Source organism: Nuphar pumila, chromosome 8 (genome assembly GCF_984573655.1).
Source record: "Nuphar pumila chromosome 8, dmNupPumi1.hap1.1, whole genome shotgun sequence".
Lineage (NCBI taxonomy): Eukaryota > Viridiplantae > Streptophyta > Magnoliopsida > Nymphaeales > Nymphaeaceae > Nuphar > Nuphar pumila.
In genome coordinates this window covers 115,366,001-115,386,289 of record NC_143256.1, presented here as the reverse complement: position 1 = coordinate 115,386,289, position 20,289 = coordinate 115,366,001, and the positions used below count along the sequence as shown (strand labels likewise).

The following is a 20,289-nucleotide window of genomic DNA, read 5'->3' as shown; positions in this document are numbered from 1 at the left end:
CTTCACCGAGAAGCCTCTTTCCTTTGAAAGATTCACTTTGATGGGAAAGTGCTTTCTTAGGAAAGGAGGTATGGACTCATTTTGACACTACTTCTCACGATGATATTTCTCATAGACATCTTCTTTCCTGTGAAAGAGAGCCTCATTCGTCAGAAAGGGCACTTGTGTGATATGCGGTCAGTGATTTCATTTTTACCAATTTTCTGGAAGCAGGGTCAAGTAGCCCCATAAATTCCAGAAGGAAATAAAAAGGAGGAGGAAGAAGAAGAATAAGAGGAGCATCAAAGACAGAAGGATGGCTGCAGCCCACTGCCTCCGTTCTCGAGTCCGCGATCTCTTATCTCGGCCCTTGAGAGAGATGGGTTTGAGCCCCCTGGCCGCCTCCCTACGAACCCACCACGAGCCGACTCCCTGCGGGTTCCACCACGGTGCGACCAGCAACCTTTGGTGCGCCAACAAGCGAGCAATCGGCGTAGATCCCAGCAATCAGGTCATCTACCCCTCCCTTCGCTTCATTTCTCGATGTCTTGAACGAATGGTCTTCTGATCGACGGTTTCGCGATTCCGGAATCTGTTATTTGTTGGTTTATCTCCGAATTCGATTCCTGATCGGTTCGTATTTGGTGGATGTGTATCTTTTTTTTCCTCCCCAGTTTGGCGGTTTTTAGATGCACCCACTTGCGAAAAAGACTAGTATACACCGGGATGTTCTTATTTGGCAGAGGTGTAGTTTTTGTTTCAGTTGGGTGGTGTTTAAATCCATCCACTTATCCAGAAAAGTGGGGTGATTGGATTTTTGCATCATGGTTTATGATGCAAATATCCCAACTTTTTTCAGGCTTTGGTTTGACAGGCTAAATCTGTTGTTGTTGTTTTTATCTTTGATTCAAAATTGTTTTGTATTCGGTGGAGGTGTGTATTGTTGTAAAATTTAGTTTTGTGGTCTTTGGATGCACTCATTTATCCAGAAAACTAGGAGAATTTTTTTCCGCATGCTATTGTTTAGATTGTAGAATGCAGATATCCGAACTTGTTCCAGTTTTCGGGTTAAGCACCCCCCTTAAGTTGGTTGTAATTGATTTGTGGTTGTTTGCTGTGAATGTTAGTGTTGGGTTGAGGCTATCGAGCCCGTGAGATGTGTTTTTCCTTTTTGTTTCACTTTAAACGTTGCATTCTTAAGGAAATGTTAAGAAAGGAGATAAGCGGTGATTATATAGGGAAAGATGGGGTGTCACAGAGAGTAGTATACAGACAATTAAAAGAGAATAATGAGTATGAAAATGGTCGGAACTCTGCATGGTTGATGAGGGCGTCGATTTACCATTAACGATTTGTGAGTACCTTAGTTACTGATTTGCTCATATGTGGGGTTTGTATCTATCAAGAATTTGATGGAAATTGGGCAAGTTCCTATCAAAAGGTTATGCACTTTGATGAGTTGATGTCATTATTATAACTGCCATGTCCGAATGCAACTTGATTAAGAAATTATGATGCACATGGTGAATGGCTAGGTGCAGCATTTGGCGGAACTGGTGAACTGCACTTTCTTCTGGATAGATGTTTGGGTCAGAGGCCCAAACAACGAATAAATAGGTCTTGGCAGTGTAAGTAACATAAGGGCTTACTGTCCATTAGAATGAGTGCTTCTCCACTTAGTGAATAAGGTTACAGGACATGGGTTCCAAGCTAGGTGCATTGTATGTAGAACAAAAAGAAAAAATGTTGTCATGCCAGTATCTATATTTGCATTGCATTCCATGTGATCACTAAGGTAACGGTGGTGGTGTTAGATTGGCTCAAAGGAGAACCTAAACAAAAGAGTCTTTTTTTTTAATAGGGTAAAGCAGCTAAAATGTGCATAATTCATTCACGATTATTTTAACAATAACATCATAGACAATGGGTGTCTAATTATGGAATTTCATAACACTTTAATAGTCCAAAGGTTCATGGATTTAGCAAGTGATTGATCAGGTTATGACATGTCAACTACATTACATTTTGGTGATTTTTTTAGTGTGGGGATGGTTGAGATATACAAGAAGATGGAGCGGGATAAACAAGATCTGGTCTATAATTTAAGTCTCTTTGTATTTGTTGATTGTTTACTATTTTATGGGTTGAATATGAATTGCATTAGTCTTCTATACTCTTGAATGAAATTTTTTGTGAATCAGATGACATCTTAATTAGCAGTGACCTTTGAAATGAAGTTCAGAGCAGGTTGCCTTCCTAGAGTAACAAAGATTGTTTATTGTGTAACATGGGCAGTTCTCAGCCTACCAGAAGCATGGTTGTGAACCATGTTATATTGACACTTCTGGAGGGCCAACATGTCAGTGTCCGGCACTTGCTTAATCCATGAACTAGCAACTGGGTCTATGATCTAAGTCTCTTTGGACACTTGGACACTGACACCGACACTCCTAGATACTTCATTTTTCAACATAGAAGTGTTCAAGAAAAAAAGGACACTTGGTGTCATATGTCCGATGCTTTTGAATGTCTTATACACAAAGTGTCCAATGTCGAACACTTTGTGTCAACTTTGTTTAAACCTTATTTTCTCACCATATATTTTATTGGATTATAACTCTATGAAAATGAGTCATCATGCCCTTTTACTATACAAAAAGGGCTCTCTCTCTTTCTCTCTCAGTTGATGAATGAGTCAGGCTAGTCAATAAAAGACTCGTTACCACAGCCGAGCCTCGCTCAGTCCCATTTAAGAACTAACTCTTCTCTTTCACAATTTTGATGAATTTTGTTGTGCCACATATAGGGGAGAGAGATTATGTCTCCCTCTTTTGTTTTCTTTTTCTTTTTGTTTGAAACAGTTTTTTTACTTTTTAACTTAATTACTTTTCTTTGTCTCTCTCCCCCCTCCATATATATATATATATGAAGATAAATATAACTATATATATTGCTGTGTCCACGTATCTAGTTTTTCAAAACATGACATGTCTGACACCGACACGACACCTGTGTCAGTGTCCAAGTAACATAGGTTGTGATTCTTGTGAAGCTTTTTACTTAATCAAATTCCATATCTCACGTTAAGGATCTTGGGTCTTTACTGCGCTATTTTCCATACCCAATAAACAAACAAAGCACCCTACAATGTAGAGTGAAAACATATTTGTAGGTGAAGCTTTGATTGGAAGGGATGTTCTTAAATCGAGCTCTAAACACACAAATGCATGCACATGTGCATCCCTTCCCCCCTCCCTCTCACTCTCTCCTACATAGACAAAGAAAAGGTCATAACCATGGTGGCCATGAAAGGAGACCTGCATTGTGAAGTGGTTGCTAGAATATCTTGTTAGGCTGGATCCACTTCCAGTCTTCCACTTACTGTTGGCCTGATCAATGAGTAGGAAATCAAGCAAGAGCTTAACTGCAAATAATACGTAATGTATTTTGTACTCTACATTTGCCTTTCCTCCAATAGCAAAATTGGTGGCGGGATTTGGCCCAAGAGACTTTTGTTAAAGAAGGTTTGACTCTGGAAATCTAGCTATCACATTCAACGGAGTATTGATTTTCTTGAATTCACAAAGGGAATGGTGGGTGGAATGGGCGGGGGTTTGTGTTCGCTGTGGTATTGTGTGCCGCTATTCTTGTAGGTGAATTAGCATTTAACATGTCCTGCAAACTATAGTAAGATAATTGTCTGGGCTTTTTAAGGAAGAAAAAGAAAAAAGAATAAGAAATGGGAAATTGGTCCAATGCTATAGGAAAGAAGCAATCTTTGAGTGCAGTAGTCATAACACTTTGTAGATTGATGATGAAGTTTATTTGATGAGATAATTTTGAGGCTGATGTTATTCTTTTTTCTTTTTTTTAAATTGAAGAATGACATCTATTTCATGATATGATTTAAAGGCTGGTCTCTTTAATCTTTATGCACAGTCTCTCTAGCCTAGGTGATCAATAACATGCAACTGTAGCTGGTTGGAAAACATGGTCGGCCTTGGTATTATTAGCAGGATAACATTAATAGTCCAAATTCTTGCTATATATATAGTTTTTCAATGAAAATATTGGAAAAAATAGAACATAAAGATTGGATAATATTTTCCTTTATTCTAAAAAACCATAAAGATTGGAAACATCACAAACTATTCCTTTTAGGAAAATATTGTCTAATAGACAAAATGGTGAAGTGCTTAGGAAAAATTACATCTTCTCTCCTTTTCTTCTTTAAAAAATGCAACGAAACTTGAAAAATTCACTATCCTAGCAATAATGGTGACTATGATCGATATTCATCTGAGTCATGAGAACATAAAAAGGAAGGGGCTCTAGGCTGATGTTAAAACAATATCAGCATTTGTATGGTTGGTGCACTTTTTGCTAAATATTCTTAGATGCATATATTTGTTGCAAGGAGTGGATATGGGAGAATCTTATTCTTGGGAACTGGTCATGTTAAGTTGGTTTCTGGTTGTATGGCTCGAGAGAAATGTGATTTTCTTCTTTGATTAGAAAGGAAGACTATTAGTCTTTGCAGGTCATTGCTTTAAATGACAAAACATATATATATATATATATATATATATATATATATATATATATATATATATATATATATATATATATATATATATATAAGAGGTCCTAACAGTTATGGTTATAGTAGTTACACTCATTGATAGCAGCAACCCACTCCTTGATATCAACAACGCTCGATATCAGTAAGAAATGTTGCTTTCCTTGATATCAACAATGGAATCTCCCAAATGAGATCCAGTGGGATCAAGGAACCAACCTAGAATCAATCTAGATTAGGTTACAAAATTTACTACAACATTTTGCCATATTTTACTACATTTACCAGTAATTCTAGAAGTAGAAATTTTGAAAATCAACTTCGCGATGACTTACTTTAAACCATAAATAGACTTCTTTAAGTGGTAGACTCGTCGCTTCCCTTGTTGAGCAAATTCTGGTGGCAATTTCATATACACTTCCTCGTCTAAGTCGCCATATAAGAAGGCTGTGTTGACGTCTATTTGATATAGATGTCAATTGCGTATTGCATTTATGACACGCAAACATCATACAATAACGAGCTTAACAACTGGGGCATATGTTTCATGGTAATCAAGTCCTTCCATTTTGGTATACCCTTTAACTACAAATCGGGCTTTATAGTACTCAATTGATACATCATATCCATATTTGATTTTTTAGATCCATTGCAACCAATAAGTTGCTTTCCTGCAGGTAAATTAGTTACCGTCCAAGTATTATTTTTCTCTAATGCACAGACCTCCGTTGTCATAGCCTCTTCGTAATGTTGATGTTGCATCACTTGAGTGAATCTTTGGTTTTGAGTTTTGGGTGATTGTTGCAAGGAAAACTCTATGGGATTGTGAAAACTTTTCATAACAACATAATTGGTAAGAGGATGATGAGTACTTTTAACACTATCACTCGAATAATCTGATTGCAAAACAAGCGATGTAGTGTAACACTTGTAATCCTTAAGATAACTTGGTTGTCATCGTTGCCTAAGTAAACATTTGACTTGGGTTTCTTATTGGATTTTTAGTGATATATTTTACTCAGTTTATTGGGATGAATCTGGATGTGGATCTAAGTTTGGTTCTTAAATTAGATCATAGATGGGATTTAAATTTATATTTCGGATAGGACTTGGATTTGGATCCTGGATGAGTTTTCAAAAATTCATAGATGGTGATTTTGAAATGGGTAATGGGAGAACGATATTGTCATCCTGTCTAGAGCACATTGTTCATGGAATGAAAACTTAATTTCATGTGCTTACCTCTGTTTTTGGTGTTTAATCAGGTTTACTCAAAGGAATAAATGTTCTTCTTTTAGTTGTTTGGGTTTTGGGATACAGCTAACAAATCCATGACTGTTAGGATTCCTAGCCACAACTGGAAATGCTTTACAACCTTGTGTTTCTTCCTTCTGAGGAGTGCTTTATTTGCTTTTCATTATTAAACGTATGTATTTGACAGTTATGTTTAAAAAAGGGATTTTAGATTGAATGATTATGTGGTTAAACTCATTGAAGGTTGCTGCTGCGCTATCTTTGCAAGGTGGACAGAGACATGGGCTTTCATTTGGCTCACATTTTTACTCTACAAGCAAAGGTACACAATTTCTCTCTCACACAAATTATTTGAATCCCTGTTGTTTTTGTCTCTGCAGACATGACATTTTAGAGTGGCCTGCCTTCTGATGCAAAATATCTTCATCAAAGTTGAATACATTATTTATGCAAATCCAACTAGATGCTCGTTTAGTCTATGAACAGAAAATAGCAAGAGGTTATGGCGATGATAACTCTTTGAATTTTTTAAGTTAGAGAAATATTGGAAATACTGTTCACATCATGTGTGTTTTATCAAGTTGTGCAAAAGAGGGTTGAATCATGTAGGAACCTGCATTTGAGAAACATTTTTGTATGAATTATATGTCACACTCCACGACAACAAGCTTGCAAAATTGTGTAAGTGGTTACAGGTATTTGATATAACTTGTTCTATCTTAGTTTTGTTCTCTTTTCTTTCCTTCATGTGACAGAAAAGGAATACTTGATCATTCAGTATTGGATAATAGGTCAGAAAAAATGAAAGGTGGGGGGCGGGGGTTGATGAGTTACCAACCACAATAAACTTTAGCAAATAAAAAAACACAATTTTGAGGCTGAGAGAACCCTATAAATAGCACTCTCTTACTATAGGAATATTTTCTGCCATGAGTCCAAAGAATTCTGATTTGATTTATTCTGAGTATGGAAATGAATCAATGATTTCCATATTCTTACTTCTGTTGAAGAATCTTGTATTCTTTCAAACCATCTAAACCACCAAGATGGAAAGAGCAACAACTACACATGCCATAACCTATTTTTCTTTACTAATTCTGACCTAGCTAAATTAAGATTATGCTCGCGTTCTCTTCACGTAATTGATGGGTTTTCATGTCATTGGTGAGATAAAAAATTTGTCTACTACATAGGAAATTTAGAATTTACATTAAATGGCCGTAAAAAATGACTTCTTGCATAAATATCTCAAAGAAGTGTACATGGAGCAACCTTCTAGTTATACTCAATGAGATCCACAAAAGAAAGTGATTTGACTCAAAGATGACTATATATAGCCTGGTTGACAGCTTTTACATAGTAGTCCCATCTCATGGGTTTGTTTGTAGCATTTTTGGTTATCCATTATTTATGTCAGCTAGTTTACATGGCATAATGTTATATTATTGATGTGGATGACATCATGATTATTAGTAGCAGTGAAGGTCATATTTCACAGGCAATTTTTTTTTTCAGGAATAGTCCCAAATGATATTTTTGGGGTCACTGCCTCACTAGAAGGCTAATTTCATGACTCTCACACAACACAACTATGCACTTGACCTACTCAAGCATACAAGTATGATTAATTGCAAACATATGCAAAGGTCTATAACCTTAAGGATTAGATTGAGAGATGATGTTGGAGAGTTGCTGCAGCATCCCAAGGAGTACAGAAGTGCAGTAGATGCTTTCTAGTACTTAATTTTCATATACCTGTTAAGATTATATATATATATATATATATATATATATATATATGTGTGTGTGTGTGTGTGTGTTATATGTATACATATACATGTATATTTCTGTTATTGTAATAGGGATTACCCATTAGAGGTATTTATGTAAATTACCTCAATGTAATACGTTGTGTCCATTAGGGTCACAACAGACTTTTTTATTTTTCTGTTATTTATTTATTTAATACATGTCCTTGAGCCATAGCTAAAGGGCTATTCGGCTAGTCCCAACAGCTATAAATATAGCTGTTGGGCTAGTCCCAACGGCTATATTTATAGCTGTTGGGACTGGTCCCACTCCCATGTGCATTATATTGTGCCGATTTAAAGGTACCTTCTCCCCTTGTAAAGTTAATGCTTTTACTAAGCATTTTGCATAATAAAGATTATTATTTTTTATGTTCTTGGCCCTTGAGTGGCCACTTGTGAGTGTTCTTACTTCTTAGTGATTGACCCATAAGAGGTCACTGTTCTTATATATTGTTCCTGCCTATGTCACATGGGTGCGGGTGCGGCACTTTCAAAAACCTTGGGTGTGGGGGTGCGAAAAAAATAAAATAAAATAAAATAAAATTATATATATATAATGGACCAAAATGACCCCGATAGCCCGGGCTACCGCAACCCAGATTTTTTTTTTTAAATCCAAAAAATGGACCAAAATGACCCTGATAGCCCGTGGGCTGGCCCTAGCCCATTTCACGTATATAACAGATGGGGTTTCTAAAATCATGACCCAAACCAGGCCTGAGCCGGGTAGGCTTAGCCCATCAGGCTGCTGGGCCGGTTGCCCACCTGTATGTACCATGGTCATCCCATGTCAAATGACAACTATGGTAGCCCTTAGTCAGAAAAGTATAGCCCCTGTGAGCTATGTATATAACTTTTTAAGTAAATAATACATTTTAATACTTTTTATTTTCAATTACGTGGGACGAGTTTGAGCTGCCTTGAAGGTCTCCTCTACCCGATGTAATTCGAATCCGAATCCGAATCCGAACCTCATTGCGTGCTACCTGGGAGCTCACACCTTCCTGTGTCTGAATCGGATATCCGATCCACCAACCAATGACAACCATGGTCATGACTCATGAGTCCTTGGACTTGACCTTTGGATGTCATACATCGTCACGAGATCGTACCGTTCGAAAAAATGCCAACCCTCATATAGAAGGCAAATAATAAATAAACCCCCAAAAAAGGAAGTTCCGTATGTAAAAAAGGACAAAAAAAATAGGAGAAGGAGAGTATTTCACGGTAGCTCTGTCGGCAAAATAAAGAGGGAGAGGAAGAGGGTTGTGGGGGAGAGAGCGGAAACCCTAGATTCCCTCGTCGAAATTCCCAGTTTGCCTGTTTTTCGGCAGTCGGGAGGGCCATGGAGATGATGAACAAGCTCCGGAATCTCGACGCCTACCCGAAGATCAACGAGGACTTCTACAACAGGACGCTCTCTGGAGGGCTCATCACCCTCATCTCCTCCATCTTCATCTTCTTGTTGGTCCTCTCAGAATTTAGTGAGTTTTCTTTTTTCCATCTTTTGATCGTTTTTCGCGAAAAAGTTTGGGTTTTTGATTCCGCAACCCAGATTTTTTTAAAAAAAAAATCCAAAAAATGACCCTGGGAGCGATGATCGCACCTAGGGCCGGGTTGACTGCATCGAGTGCCGCACCCGCACGCGCACCCGCGTCGCATCACGTTGCATCGACGCGGGTGCGGACCTGTCTGGCCAAATCCCTCTGACATAGGTTCTTGCCCATAAGAGGCACCTCTTGTATACTTTTTTGTGTTTCATTACATGGTACGAGAGAAGCTATATTGGAAGACTTCTTGGTGGATAGTGAGAATCAAAGGAGCATCAGTTCGTTGCCTTGGGAAGCATGCCACATCAACTTTCTTCTTTCTGTCTATCTTTCTATTCTTGTCTCCTTCTCTCTTTGTATATTCATGGAGGATGAACGGAAAGTGATTGTCACCATGCCCGTGAGACTAAACGACACCAACTATGTGATGTGGGCATCCATAGTCAAGCACAAAATTTTGGAAAAAGGTCTATGGGGCTTGGTGGATGGATCCGAAAAAGAACCAAAGCTAGTTCTTTCAAAGAATGAAAATGACAAAAAAGTTGCGCTACAAGGAGATGAGATGAACAAGGTCATTGATGATTATGAGAAAAATTGAAAGAAGTGAAAAATGGGCCATTCTAAAATCATGGGATGACTCATTAATAGTGTGGACATCAAAAAATGTTCTAGCTTAGCAAAGTTCGAAAAAACTAGTGATGCTTGAAAATATATCAAAGATATGTATTCTTTAAAGGACATATCACGTATATGAAATACTCAAAAGAAAGTAAAAACTATGACCCAAGGAGAGATGAGCATTAGAGAATACTACTATGCTCTCTCTCTCATTTGGGATGAGTTGGCTCTTTTAAAACCTAAGTGGCATTGTCCACTTGATATTGATCTCCGAGAAAAACAAATTAAATCAGAGCACTTTTATCATTTTGTAAATGGGCTTAGGCCCAAATTTGAAAGGACCAAATTGACCCTTCTTCATAGAGGAGGAGTTCCTTCCATAGTAGAAACTTTTGAAGAGTTAACTATGGAGGAAAATAGGTTAAAAAAACCTTCTTCCACCAAAAATGAAGAATTTGTGCTTGCTATGTCAACACTTGAAAATCACATGAGGACATACAAACCTCCTCGTCTTTGAAGAAGCACAAATGAGTACAAAGTATAAGCCCAAGAATAAGATCATTTGCATTATTGCAATGAACTGGGTCACATCAAGCCATTTTGTTCAAAGAGGAGAAGAGAAGAGCAAAGAGATGAAGAGGTGACTTTCGTATGATCATCTTATAAAAGAATTGGTGTAGATGAAAGCTCCAAAAGCATTGGAACAATGCCACTAGCTCAACTAATGGACGATCTACAACCTATATTCAAGAACCAAAGCTTTTCCCTCTCCGGTGCAGCTGTATCATCATGCATTGATCTCGGTAAGACTTCTTGGATTCTTGATTTTGGTGCTTTTTTTCATATGACTTTAAATGAGTCAATTCTATCCGAATGTCATATTTATCCAAATGATTCATATGTGTTTACCGCCGATGGAACATCTTTAAAAATTAAAAGTTTTGGAACTTTGCAAAAACATCAAAACCTTTTATGTACCAAAATTTAGAATAATACCAAAACTAAATTTAAACATTTTATCTGTCTCTCAAATTATGGACCATGATTGCAAAATATCATTTTCATCTAATGATTGTCTTGTACAGGATCTCCATATCGGAAAGCCAATTGGGCGAGGCCGTAGAAATGAAGATCTTTACGTTATGGATAATCTAGCACATGGAGAAGTCCTTCGTTTGCGAAAAGCCCTGTATGGTCTAAGGCAAGCACCTTTGGCTTGGTATGATTGGTTTTTGGCTTGGTATGATCGGTTTAGTAGTATGATGATTCAATTGGGTTTTAGATTATATTTTATTGATACTGCATTATTTGTTAAGTCCTCTTATGCAGGGCTTGTAATTCTACTTCTCAACATGGATGATATAATCATTACTAGAAGTAATTATCAGGGAGTTGGTCATATCAAGAATGTTCTAAAAAACAAATTGGATATGATAGATCTTGGTTTCCTTAAATATTTTCTTAGAATTAAAGTTGCTTACTCCCCACATGGGTATTTTTTCTTAGACTAAGTACTCAATAGAGATAATAGAAAGATCAGGCCTTACTGATGAAAAGCGAGTTGATACACTAGAGGTCATCAATGATAAGATGAAAAAAGATGATAAAGAACCCCTGAAAGAGCCAACTCCATACCACCAAATGATTGGTAATTTGACTTATCTTTCCATTACTCGTCCTGATATTGCTCATGCTATTCATACTGCTAGTCAATTTCAACATTCCCCCACTACAATACATATGAGTGTTGTAATGAGGATAGTTAGATAATTAAAAATACAATTAATCATGGTCTATTTTTGTCATCTTCTTCCTTATTAGATGTTGTATATTCTGACTCTAATTAGGGATGAGATGTAAATGATCGTCACTCTACCGTTTTTTGTGTTTTTGTAAGTGACTCCTTGATATCCTGGAAATGCAAGAAGCATCAAAAGGTGTCACTATCTTCCATAGAAGCCGAGTATCGTGTCTTGACCACAACGAATTCTAAGTTAGTTTGGCTGAGACAATTACTTGAAGACTTGGGAGTTCACATCCCTGAACCTTAAGATTGTGTTGTGACCACAAAAGTGTTGTTTATATTGCAATCCGTCATACGTTTCATGAGCGTACAAAGCACGTTAAAATGGATTGCCACTACGTTCGATAGGAGTTCCTGAAGAAGACCATCACTTTACCATATGTGCCTTCTGAATGCTAACTGGCGGACTTCTTTGTTAAGACACTTCTATCTCCTAAATTTCACTTCCTTCTTAGCAAACTCTCGGTTGTCATTCCGTGAGTTTGAAGGGGGTGTTAAGATATATATATATATATATATATATATATATATATATATATATGTTATTGAAATAGGGATACCCATTAAGGGTATTTATGTAAATTACTTCAATGTAATAGGCTGTGTCCATTAAGATTACAACAGTCTTTTTTATTTTTTATTTTTATTTATTTAATACATGTCCTTTAACCATAGTTAAAGGGCTGTTGGGCCAGTCCAACAGCTAGTTGGACCAGCCCATGTGCATTGTATTGTGCCTATTTAAAGGCACCTTCTCCCCTTGTAAAGTTAATGCTTTCACTAAGCATTTTGCGTAATAAAGATTATCATTTTTTATGTTCTTGGCCCTTGAGTGGCCACTTGTGAGTGTTCTTAGTGATTGACCCATAAGAGGTCATTGTTCTTATATATTGTTCTTGCCCATAAGCGGCACCTCTTATATAATTTTTTTGTGTTTCATTACAATACCCACTATAGTTTATTCCATGAACCCTGTGTCTTAGTTTCTGCATTCGCGAGGAACCTCCCATCTAGATGTAGTTAAGAGGGTTTTGGTTTATATTAGAGGGGCCTCCATTGGTAGACTTATGTATAGACAATCTTCATTTGTTTCAAATCAGCCCAACTCACCATTATAACATATTTTGATGTTGATCAGATTGGAAATTCTAAAACGAAGAAGTCAGTTTAAGCCTTTCAGGATACTGTGTCTACTTGAATGAACATCTAGTTTCTTGGAGTAGCAGGAAGAAAAGGACTGTGGCCAGATTTGGAACAGAAGTTGGATATTGTGCAATGGCATTTACGACAGTTTAAGTTATGTGGATTGACATTTACTTGCCTCTCTCTTGGTAAATCTATACTTTATTGTGTTATCACAGTGCTATTTCTATCTCTAGATGTCTTGTACAATATAATAAATAAGACAGACCAAATATATTGAAATAGATAAGCACTTTGTTCAAGAGAAGGTAGAAGATTAAGAAATTGAGCCGAGGTTCTTTGGTACTACAAGTTGTTGGTATCATGACTAAAACCCTAGATCCTATTTGAATTTGACATAACTTCATTAAAAGCAGACTCTTGGCGGCCTTAGATCATGTGTAGGATTGGATATAATTGGCATTTCTGTTTTTTCCACAAGAAATATAGTCATGTTATGTAAGTAAACTGTTTTTGTATTTTTTTAGCATTTTTGTATTTTGGCACCCAAGAGTCCTACAATAAATAATGAACATCCCAACTGAATCAGGCTTTGGGACTTTCACCGGCCCTTCATCTCCTCTTCCTCTCTTTGATTCCTCTTATCTTCTTCATGCCTTCTATGTGCAGCCATTGGAGGACACGAGGTACATATTCAGTTCTGACACATGGCTGCCACTGCAAGGTTCTAATCAATATTATGTTCTGAAAACTCAGCTGCATGATAATTAGCCAATAGAAATAGGGTGTGTGACAGGCAGGGTTGGAAGGTCTAGACGGAACCACTGCCACATTTTCTGGTATTTCAAATCATGATACATCAAAAGATGGGGATGAAACATAGACTACGACTATGCTTAGGCGATGAGCTATTTGAGAAGCAAATGTGCATAAATAGAGGCTACAATTATGGCAGTTGCAGATGGAGTAATGTTATTAGATAGACTCAAGATATCATATGTTTCTAAATCACAAAAAGATGAAACATGTATTTTATTGGGTGGGAGTTGATAATGGTCTTGGTTGTGGACTTGCACTCCTTTCTTATGCAATAAATCTCTTTACCTTAACAAAGTTACCTTTGTGGATGTTGCAGGCCTGAGAAATGAGCATCTCATGGTACTTATATTCATCAGCTATACTGCAAGATCTTGGAATGGTTATGAGGTGCATGCATTCTTCGTCAGCCATTTATTAGACGTTTCAAAGATGTATAACATTCAATATAAAGAGGTGAAGGAATATGTGATTATGGTTATTGCCAACTAATAGTTATTACTTAAGATGGAGAAAGTCAACAGTGCCTGCCTATTTCATTTTTCCACTTTTGTTTGTTTATCCCAGAGTTACCAGAAGCTCACTTCCCAGAAACTCGCTCTCGGAAGCGCGATACTCGTCGCTTCCGAAACTTGATGAGAACTTCGATTCCCCCACGCTTCATCTATTCTTCTTATATGTTCTCTTACTCAACTTTTCATGTTTTTATGTGTTTTCTCTCTCTTATCACTCACTTTCATGTACTTTCTCTAAATTGGTAGTCATCGATTTTAGATTTTGTTAAAAATTTAATTCTTACACTAAAAAATCATGAAATTTAATATTAGTCAATTTTAGTTTTTATGTGTTTCATTTTGATTCCCATTCAATTCTTATATATATATTTTATTCCTCGCTTCCCGCTTCCTATACATTTTAAAATGCATCACTTCTTTCTTCCGCTTCTCGTATCGTTTCCAGCGTCTGCTTCTTAGTCTGGCAACCTTAGTTTATCCTGAGACTGCCCTGCTTTGGTTTGGATCAAGAACTATTGCTGCTTGTTGCCTTAGTCAAATGTCTTAGATGTCTTTGTGGAGATTTTTATGTTTTTAAGTTTTCAACTCATCTTTATGTTACCTAAAACTTTAAAGGGGTTAGAATTTGTAGCCGTTGATCAATTACTGAAATTTATCTGTCTTGATTAACTTGCAGACTAAATCAGGTCATGAGGGATTAGAATTCTATGTAGTGATCCACTTCTGATGGCTTTGTAAAATAAGAAAATGTTGCTTTAAAACTAGGTTATGCTTGATGATTTTTGCATGTCACAAGCACAAAAACTGGTTGGTGTAAGAAAAACCGAAGGTCCAGCATAGGTCTTTGAAATTGTCTGTGTATGCGAGCTTGATTACTTTTAATATGAAGAGGCTTGTTTCATGGAATTGATTTCTAGATTCAACTGAATTAAACAATCAATATAATCAGATGTTGGGCCATTGTCATTAATTAGATCCCTGTAGCAATGCAGATGCCTATTTTTCCACCTATCCCATTGTTAGTTTTGTAGGTCCAGAAATGCCATTGGCCGTATACTTGCCAAGGGACAGTGGGGTTTTGAGTTCGTTTGCTAGTTATGCAGCTTAACTCAGCTATAGAGGCCTCTCAGTCAAATATTTGCAAGCTGCTTCTCAGTGCAATCTGAAGTATTTCTTGGGATACATATTGGTAGTGTTAAATTTGGTCATCAGTAGCCACAACATCAGGTAGCATCAACCTAAGATCGTATCTCAGTATGAATCATGGTACCTTTATCAGTCACAGCAATATCTTGGTGAGGCTATTTCTTACGATAGTATAGTTTTTCTGTAGATTTTGGAAAGATCTTGGCAAAAAAGGAGGAGAAAAGAAAGAAATCAAATATGTCGTTTTTTATTTGTCAAAATATTAGAAAGAAATGTGTGTTCATCAATAACATAGAAAAATGTGATCAAAGTAGAATACTTTGTTTATGTTTTTTAAATACAATATGCTGATATTGTTCAATATTGTCCTAAGATTTTCTTATATTTCCTTATATTTTCAATATGGTGATATTTTGAAAATATCACAATATCCTTTTTCAATTTTTAGAAACTTATAAAAATGCAATTTTCCTGAAATATCATTCATATTGGTGATTGTGACATGAATATAAGAAATCTTCTATTGCAAAGATTTGTTTTAATATTTGAAAGTTTATCAATTGTTCTACCTCAAGTCTATATGGGTGTTTCAAATTTAATCGCATGAATATCTTATTTGGCATTGTTTATGGTTGTGTGAAAAAAAAAGTTCCACCACCCAATATGACCGCCTAACCCTGAATCGGCCAGGCATATAGTAAAATGCAGCAGCATTTACTGGGTCTAATGGAAAACATGAGTTCATTCATGCATCGTTCTCACAGCTTGGGACTCTGTTCATCTATTCTTGTTGATAGCATGCAGAACTTAGTAGCATGATGGCAAACAAGGTGTTTATTTAGATGGTATTCAGTTTCCTCTATTTTCTTTTTGATGGAAAACAAAATTTACTAGTGGCCTGAATATTAAATTTGACATTAACTTAACATTTCATTGGTACATGTTCACATTTCGTTCCATTAATTTGCTATAGTTGTTTTGAGGATGACTGTTTGGTTATCTCGTTGGTGGTAAATATTGTCTGCTCTTACTCTTAGAAGGCAGGATCTTCAGATACATCTATCTTAGATTAATTTCTATAGGGCCAAATTTTTTGCATAATTTGTAGCAAAAGGATTTTGACTGATGCTATATATATGCGTGTTTTTTTGTTGTTGTTTTAGATGATGAGGAAAGAGAGAAACTGGCAAAGGAGATCTCCAAGGATTGGAGTGCTGGTAAGATTCTTGATAGAAATAATTTTGTTTGTTCCTCTAGCTGAATGTTCACTGATAAAATTGTCTATCTTGCAGTTTTCGAGCGGAGTATAAATACATTGTTTCTAACTGAAATGGTGAGGGGTCTAATGCTGACACTGAAGTACTTCTTTGAGAGGAAAGTTACTGTAAGTCACTTGGGGCATTTCTACACTTTTTTTTTTGATGTTCTCTTTTCTTGTATCTGGAGTTGATCTTGTGATGGTTTACAAGTTTACTTTTTCTTCAGATTAACTATCCATTCGAGAAGGGACCTTTGAGCCCTCGTTTTCGTGGAGAACATGCACTGCGCCGCTACCCAACAGGAGAGGAGCGTTGCATTGCTTGCAAGCTTTGTGAAGCGGTAGTTCCATTTTTTGTCTTTATCTTTTTGCTATGCTTACCTGAACTGAGTTATATTTTTAGTTAAAAATACATACCGCTTGTGTTTTAAAGTTTGTAGTCTCACTTCTCAAGAGGGATTTTTTCTTTGATCAGATCTGCCCAGCACAAGCAATCACAATTGAAGCTGAGGAACGAGAAGATGGCAGTCGTCGAACAACCAGGTAGGAGTTCAAGTGTTTCCAAACACTAACATGGGATGGAATGATCCAATTGATTCAACTGTGGGGTTGCAGGTATGATATCGACATGACAAAATGCATTTACTGTGGATTCTGTCAAGAGGCTTGCCCTGTTGATGCCATTGTGGAAGGACCCAACTTTGAGTTCGCTACGGAGACACATGAGGTGGTGTTTGGACCTTATGTATTGTTGTTTTGATTTTCAGTTTCTGTTCTTTTGTTGGTGGCATTGTGTTTACTTTAGAAACATGCATTGTCGCAGGAGTTGCTTTATGACAAGGAGAAGCTGCTGGAAAATGGGGATAGATGGGAGACGGAGATAGCAGAAAACCTCCGATCCGAGAGTCTGTATCGATGATGTCAATGAGGAAGCAAACAGTTTGCCTGTCACTTAAGAGGATGGGATGAAACATGAAATAAAAGTTTTGCCCTTCTCCTCTAAAGGGTCTCTTTTGACGACTTATCTTTGTATTACTTGCACTCTAATTTGACCATCCTTTTATTTGAGTGCTGCTGTGGTTAAACTACATTTCTTAGTAAAAAGTGCAACATGATTGTTGGTGTGTGCATGAGAGAGAGAGAGAGAGAGAGATTAGGGATGCAGATTGCATGGGTTGGGATGGACATCTTACTGATGGGCCCAAATCTGTTTAATTGTATTCGTTTAAGCGAGGCTTGGATTTGATTTTATGATATCAGGGTAGATCTATCTCCAATTGCATGTAAGTTTAGATCAGATCAGGTAAGAGCTTTCTCCATCTTTCTCTGAATGTGATTAAGCTACACCTAATTATATCAAACTTGAGACTGTCCTATTTAAATCCCTACAAAATATATCGTTCTAACCCATGGGAAGCATTGTTTTAGTTTCCAAGATGTCATTGCTTAAAATAACGCCTGAATTCTGTATTTTATATAATTTGCAATGATTTTTCTGAAATAGGCAGTCGAACTTGAGACCACTCACTTGTTTTTATCTTTGCTTGGTTTGTTTTGATAGATTGAGGAATAGGGGATCCAGCGTTGCTGGTCGCTGTCCGTTATGTGAAGCTGCTGAGGAATGCCCCCATCATCTTTTTGGGGAGTACCGTTATTTATGGTGATTTTCAGATCTTGTTGGCTGGATTTATTGGTCCTATTTCAGAAAGGAGTTTTTGGGTCGGGATCTTCTTTTCGGGTTACGATTCCGGTCTGGTAAAAGATGTCAGTTTGGTGATGTTGGATAATTTCTGCTTTGTGGCTTATTTGGAAGGAGCGAAATGCGTGTACGTTTCGCCGGAATTTCCTCACAGCCGAATTCGATCAGGTATCGACTCGTACCTCATATTTTGTATTTGGTGGGAAATTAATGGGTGGGCTGTGATCTTCAATGGTTGTGCCCTCTGTTCTCACTTCTTAGGTAACGTTTCTGAATCTGACCCCTTCCTGGAATTGCAGTTTGGTTGCCAGCTTTAGGAACCTAGAGGAGGAACATGGAAGTGGAGGCGGAAACGCCGCAAGAGCATGAGGAGGCACCAGAGAGTCTGCAGAGCGAAGAGAAGAAGTGAAGATAGATCAGACTCGTGAGAGACCTAGGGTGATCATCTCAGCCAGGGAATATGAACAGTTGCTCGACCGGCTCAGGTGGACCCTCTTAGCAGGTTTCCCGATGGGTTTAACGGTGATACTGATGGAGTATCGGTTTATGTTTGAGGCCCTCAAGGCCCAATGGCCTCCGATGCCAGACCTAATCTTCTCAGCCATCAATGACAGTCTCTTCTTAATCTCGGTCTCTTCAGAGGAGCACCTGAAAGTGGTGATGCAGAAGGGAGAGTGGCAGGTTGCAGGAAGAACCCTGGTCACCAATAGATGGGCGCCTGGGATGCCATTAAAGCTGGAGATGAAAACTACTACCCCCCATTTGGATTCGTCTATCGGAACTGTCGCCCGAGCTGTGCTCAGACGAGGTGTTCGAAGGAGTGGCCTCGTCGTTAGGAGTAGAGTTCATGGGGACTGACCATATCACTCGTACCAAATCAAGGCTTCAGTGTGCCAGGATCAGAATGGAGGTTCCTCTCGATTTTTGCCCGATTCCAATCATAGACAAAGAGATAGAAAACATGAGAGAGATGCAACAAGAGGTGCTATACAAAAACACCATATAATATTGTAGCCTCTGTGGATCAATTGCCCAATCCCATGCCGTAATAGGGCAAAGGAGGTGGAGAAAGAGAAGCTCCAGGAGCCAAAAGGCTGGACCCAGGTGAAATTTTTGAGGAGGCAGAGGAAGAAAACTACTATGCCCCCACCACCTCCAGTCGTCGAACCGCTTTAGTATCCTCGACGAGGGAGGGGAGGAGGAAGATCCTCTCATGGAGGAAGGTAATACAATGGGGGTGGAGCCAGTTCTGAGCGAGCAAAGGGGAAGAGAGGATGTTGCAGACGAGATAGCCCCAACCATGGAAGGGAAAGAGCCGTCTTTATGGCATGGAGGCGGGGAAGATGTCTCGAGTGAAGAGACAACAGGAAAAGGCCTAGGCGCGCGTCCAGAACTGGACAACATGTCAAGAAAGGACAAAATGGGTGCAGGACAGGAGTTCACAGATAGAGGGCTTATTTCAAGGCCAGTCCCTTTTAAGAAATGAGGTGCATCCCACAGTTTTTCATTCTCCTTTTGTTAAGCCAAGCCCTCAGTTAATCCAGAACACCCTTCTCTAGTTAGTCCCAACCTCGATGAGTGTAAAACTGACCTAGGTAACCAAGCTGAGCCTACCCCCGCTCAAAAGTCCATGCCTAGGCCCATATCTCCCTCCTCCTGGTTTCTTTTCAGGGTAGCCGAGACCTACCCAACCTCCCAAACTTAAACCCTAGAACCCACCAAAGACAAACCAAAATTTCAGACCTATTATGTAGCCCACCTCCTTCATCCCACCGGTTGGATTATAAGAGTCACAAACATGTTGGAAATGGAGACATCATGCATTCAACTAGGCAAGGGGAGAAAGAGAATCAACATAAAGAAACCCCGTTAACAATGCAATGCAAACATTAGTATGGTCAGTGGACCGGGGGGAATGGGTCCCACCCCACCTCGGGGATGGAGGACATGAAATGGGGATTGAGGTTAAAATCAAAACCCATGTGGGGATGGACTTACGTTTTTTCCTGCCCCCCGTCTCCATCCCGATCCCTACCTTGTCCTGCCTCGCCCTGTCCTCAATCCTTCTTTAGGGATGGCAATGGACCGAGGGGAAACAGGGTTTCACCCCGCCTTAC

General features: G+C 38.2%; 1 protein-coding gene across 1 annotated transcript; it reads left to right on the top strand.

Moving 5' to 3' along the window:
- Window positions 1-263: 263 nt before the first annotated feature.
- LOC149830318 (uncharacterized) lies at window positions 264-17,577 on the top strand. Its single transcript, XM_090015785.1, has 8 exons — window positions 264-490; window positions 6,056-6,134; window positions 16,379-16,432; window positions 16,508-16,599; window positions 16,701-16,814; window positions 16,949-17,016; window positions 17,089-17,200; window positions 17,297-17,577. Exons 1-8 carry the CDS (start codon window positions 296-298, stop codon window positions 17,390-17,392), a joined length of 810 nt encoding a protein of 269 aa, XP_089871911.1. The 5' UTR covers window positions 264-295; the 3' UTR covers window positions 17,393-17,577.
- Window positions 17,578-20,289: the final 2,712 nt, after the last annotated feature.